The sequence below is a fragment of the Pararge aegeria genome, chromosome 27 (assembly GCF_905163445.1).
Source record: "Pararge aegeria chromosome 27, ilParAegt1.1, whole genome shotgun sequence".
NCBI classification, from domain to species: domain Eukaryota; kingdom Metazoa; phylum Arthropoda; class Insecta; order Lepidoptera; family Nymphalidae; genus Pararge; species Pararge aegeria.
The window spans coordinates 2679490-2685157 of NC_053206.1; the positions used below are offsets into that span (position 1 = coordinate 2679490).

Here is a 5668-nt window from a genome sequence, read left to right on the forward strand (position 1 = left end):
ACGGACATCGCAGAGCAAACGTGCAGAACTAGAAGCCCGTTTAGAACTCCAGCACAGAGAAAAGGAACAGGCGGACGCCGCAGCTGCACTCGCTCGTACTAAATTGGAGCTATTGCAACTAGCAGAGAACTCCGACCAAGAACCGGACGCTGAAAACGACCTAGTCAACGATTAGATAGACAAAACTCCGCCGCCACAAGATACCGAATTTAACCGCAGTATGAACATCCTATCAAACCTAGTAGCAAAGGCAGTTCAACAAACCAACAGTAGTCACGAACACAGAACGGATACCGCACCAAAGAAACCACCAATATATATTAACGATCTGTACCTATTTGACGGAGATCCCATCAACTGGATACCATTCATCAGCCACTACAAGGACACGGCATCATTTTTTAGTGACATCGAAAACACCGCTCGCATCAGGAAGTCCCTCAAAGGACTTGCAAGACAAACAGTAAAATCTCTTCTATACACCAGCACGAACCCAGAAATAATATTAACAGAATTAGAAAGAAGATTCGGACAACCTTCATATATAATAAAAAGCGAAATCGCAGAACTCGACAAATTGCCCAAAATGACTGAAGACATTAAGGGCATAGGCACATTTGCTAGCGCAGTATTTAACAGCGTAAATACAATAAAACAATTAGACCGAAAGGAATATCTTTACTCTACCGATATATCGGATAGAATCGTGGGAAAAATGAGCACCATAGTAAGATTTCGATGGCAAGAATACAAATGCCACCGGACAAAGGAACCCATACTCAGTGTGCTGTCTGAGTTTTTAAATATGATATCGGATCAATTTGATGAGCCCGGTTTACGTCTCAAACAGAAGGTTAAAATAGAAAATAACAAATCACGACCAATAAGAAGAGCCAGAGTTAATACGGCAAATCACGAATCAACCTACGAAAGTGACGAAGATTCAAACTACGACAGCGAGTTCGAAGAAGAAATGAGAATCGTCCTTACCGCCTCGGCAATAGAAGAAGAAAGATGTCCCCTATGCGAACAATCACACGATATTATCAAATGCGACAAATTCACAAAGGAACCCACCAAAGAACGTTGGGAAATAGTCAAAAGACTAAAGATGTGTTTCAAATGTCTCAAAACGAATCACAGACACTTTCAATGCAAAACTCAACCTTGTGGCAAGGATGGTTGCATCAGAAAGCATCATGAGCTACTGCATCAAGAAAGATTAAAACCAGACTCTAATAAGATAGTTTCAGTAAATCACATAGGCACTTCAAAAGCCTACTTAAAAATAGTACCTGTAGAGCTGTGCGGACCAAATGGCACTGAGACCGTCATGGCCTTACTAGATGAGGGGTCAACAGTCACTCTGCTGGTAGACAAAGTCGCCCACCACATAGGAGCCTCCGGACCTGCAAAGAGCCTAGTTATCGAAGGCATAAGCGGTCATCAAATGAAAACGGAAGAATCAAGACATATTAAAATTCGTATTAAAGGTTTATTCTCAAGGACATATGAAGATCTTCAGGCACATACAATCGGACAACTCAACCTTATAGCACAATCCGTAAAGAAAGAAGACATAGAAGATTGCCCCCATCTTAAAGATATAGAAGATCAGCTGATATACGATGGAACGCCACCATCACTGTTAATAGGCCAAGACAACTGGCACTTAATAGTTACAAGAGACTTGAAGACTGGTAGCGCATCAAAGCCCGTGGCATCCCTAACCAGCCTAGGATGGATACTTCACGGCTTGAAGACTGAAACCTCAAAACCCGTCCTCTTCATAAATCACATTCATGAAAAAGAAACTGAAGACATAGATAAACTAATTAAAAACCATTTCAGTCTCGACTCGTTGGGAATAACAGAAAGAAAACCACTAAAAGATCCCGAACAACGAGCCATGGCAATTTTAGAAAAAACAACTCATAGATTGCCCGAAGGAAGATTCGAATGCGGATTACTATGGAAATCCGACGATGAAACTATGCCACAAAATAGAAACAGTGCCTTACGCCGCCTACAAGGCATAGAAAGAAAACTAAATAAAAATGAAGACTTCAAATTAAAATATACTCACCAAATACAAAATCTAATATCCAATGGATATGCCGAACTAGCCACCACAAAACCCACCTCGCCAAGAACCTGGTACCTGCCACATTTCGCAGTAATACATCCACAAAAGGAAAAATTAAGAGTCGTGTTCGACGCCGCCGAACGCACAAATGGCAAAAGTCTAAACGATGCCTTACTATCCGGTCCTGATTTACTACAATCCCTCTTCGGCGTGCTGATAAGGTTCCGCCAAGGCCCGGTAGCCGTCGCAGCCGACATCAAGGAAATGTTTCTCAGAATCGTAATACGAGAAGAAGACAGAGACAGCTTACGATTCCTCTGGAAAGAGAACGAAACAGACGCAGAACCTAAAGAATACAGAATGAAGTCGCTAATATTCGGAGCAACGTCATCACCCTGTTCAGCTATATACGTTAAGAATCGAAATGCTCAAGACTTCCAAGAAAAATATCCCGAGGCTGTGAATGCCATTCAACGTTGTCATTATATGGACGACTATTTACAAAGCTTCCCAACAGTCGAAGAAGCAAAAAGAACAAGTAAAGAAGTGGACCTCATACACAAAAGTGGAGGTTTCGAACTAAGAGGATGGACATCGAATTATCCATCCACTATTAACACAATGGAAATCAACCATCCCGACCACATTAATTTGGGAGACCACGATAAATATGGGAAGACATTGGGCATGATATGGCAAACCAACAACGACGCATTACGATTTACTGTCAGCCTTCGCAACACGCCCGATGACGTCACTAAAGAAACGAGACCACCAACTAAACGCGAAGTCGCAAGCGCTGTCATGTCAGTATTCGACCCGCTAGGTTTAGCCACTCCAGTTTTAATACAAGGAAAAACACTTATACAGCAACTATGGCGCACCGGAATAAATTGGGACGACCACATACCCGACACGCTTAGAGACCATTGGTCAAAATTGCTCAACAACCTAGCATGTCTAAAGGATCTCAACGTTCCACGATGTACAGATTCCTGTAACGAGGGGGAACTACATACCTTCGTAGACGCCAGTGAAACCATCTATGCCGCTGCAACATACTGGAAAACTACTATGAACAACCAGGTCAGCATAAAACTAATAGCAGCAAAAGCCAAGGTGGCCCCACTCAAACCTACCTCTATACCACGATTAGAATTACAAGCCGCAGTGCTTGGCTGCCGTCTAGCAAACAGCATTCACCAAGAAATGGACACCAATATTAAGAAGAAGTATTACTGGTCAGACTCTCGAACGGTATTAGCATGGATCAAATCCGACCCACGCACGTTCAAAACCTTCGTCGCACACAGACTAGCTGAAATAGAAGAACTCTCAAAAACATCAGAATGGAGATACGTACCCACTAAACTAAACGTAGCTGACGACGCAACTAGATCGGCACCCCGAAATTTCGACAGCAACCATCGATGGTTCAACGGTCCAGAATTCCTAAAACTTGACTGCAACGAATGGCCTCAAGATCACAGTGATCGCTCACTACAAGTTACGGGCGAAGAAAAAACACAGATAGTAGCAACGGCGCGTCTCGTTCAACCACCTATACCAGACGTCAGTCGTTTCTCATCATGGACACGTTACCTACGAGCCTCAGCACGCTTCATACAAAGCGTCGAAGTTTTTAAAACATTACTAAATAAACCCGACAAAGTCACCGCTACTAAACGAATCGTCAAGGATAAAGCCTGGAAACCGTATAAAAAACAGATGACTCAACAAACACCCACGAATCAAGAACCAACTATAAAAACCGTGAACAAACTAATACCATTATCAAGAAAATACATCAAGCAAGCTGAAACAATGTTGATACAACGAATTCAAAATGACAGTTTTAAGAATGAAATTCAAAACCTTAAAGATCACAAGAAGTTCGCCAAAGGATCCCGCCTAAGAAGACTCACCGCCGTTATAGAAGATGATATAATGCATCTCGAAACTCGCCTATCCGCTGTCAACAACATAGCGATTTCCTACAAAAAACCCATAATACTCGATGGAAAACACCCGATTACACGACTAATCGTGAACCATTACCATCAAGAATACAATCACGGTAATCACAACACGATTATGAACGAGATTCGACAGAAATACTATGTGATATCCCTTCGAAACACCGTCAAAAGTATAGCAAGAGAATGCCAATGGTGTAGAATACACAAAGCCGTTCCTATCACAACACCTTTGGGAGACTTACCGGTGGAACGCCTGCAACACAAACAATACCCGTTCACCTGCACTGCTGTAGATTATTTCGGACCAATAACCATAAAAATTGGCAGAAAAACAGATAAACGCTGGGTGGCTTTATATACATGCCTCACAACGCGAGCAGTTCATCTGGAGATTGCTACATCCTTGTCAGCAGATAACATGATACTCACACTGCGAAGAATGATAGCACGTCGAGGGACACCTAAAACGATGTTTAGCGACAATGGAACAAATTTCATCGGAGCAAATAAAGAAATCAAGACAGCGTTTGAAAAAATGATAGATAAATCCAAAGAAAAAGGAATTCAATGGAAATTCATACCTCCAGGAGCTCCACACATGGCAGGAGCATGGGAGAGACTAGTGCGATCAGTTAAAACCGCACTAACCGCAACCCTTAATACACGACATCCTCAAGAAGAAATATTACATACATTACTTCTAGAAGCAGAACACCTCATAAATTCAAGACCTATAACAGAGGTATCCCTAGATCCAGATGACCAAGAAGGTTTAACTCCAAACCACTTTCTGATTGGAAGATCAAGCGCGCACCTTCGCATGGGAGATTTCACGGACGACGAACTCATCGGCCCCCCAACATGGAAAACATTACAACGCCTCACCGATCACTTCTGGAAACGCTGGCTTAATGAATATCTACCCACGATAACACCGCGATACAACAACAATCAAAATGGATTCATTAACCCAACCATCGGCGACATTGTAATAATAATCGATAATTCTCTTCCCCGAGGCACCTGGCCAAGAGGTGAAATCATCAAAACCTACCCCGGACCAGACGGAAAAACACGTATAGGAGACGTGCGCACTACCGCCGGAATACTAAAGCGACCGGTTTCCCGCCTAGTGAAAATCGCGCAATCTTCTTCCTCAACATGAAGTGCTCCAGATGTCATCTTCGCACGGAGGGGAGACTGTTGAAGATTCACGATACCTAAATTGATTAAGTAAATTAACAAATACTTTTGCGAGACCTTGTATCAAACAGTTGATTATTATAATAAGGAAGTTATGTTTTAATAGTTGATAAGGTAGATATATTGGTTATTTGTATGAAAAATATAAGTTAGTTGCGAGACCTAATCTCCGATAAGTCTATTTAGAGTATATTTTATTAGTAATAAATATAGACGATTTATAGCTGTAAAATTAAACATAAGATTTATTTAAATTAAGCGGTCGATGCTTCCCCGTCACCAACCATACTGAAGCTGACAAATTTGTAAACAACCGCTTCACTCTTTATGTATCACTATCTCTGTCTACTAATATTGCTATCTCTTTTACCTGTATTTGCATCCTTGTCTCATACTCTAA

At 41.8% G+C, this 5668-nt stretch overlaps 1 protein-coding gene across 1 annotated transcript; it reads left to right on the forward strand.

Annotated features, from left to right (window-relative positions):
- Positions 1 to 220: 220 nt before the first annotated feature.
- Positions 221 to 5230, forward strand: LOC120635541. The gene has a single exon (XM_039906558.1). It carries the CDS (start codon positions 221 to 223, stop codon positions 5228 to 5230), a length of 5010 nt encoding a protein of 1669 aa, XP_039762492.1.
- The last annotated feature ends 438 nt before the right edge of the window (positions 5231 to 5668 follow it).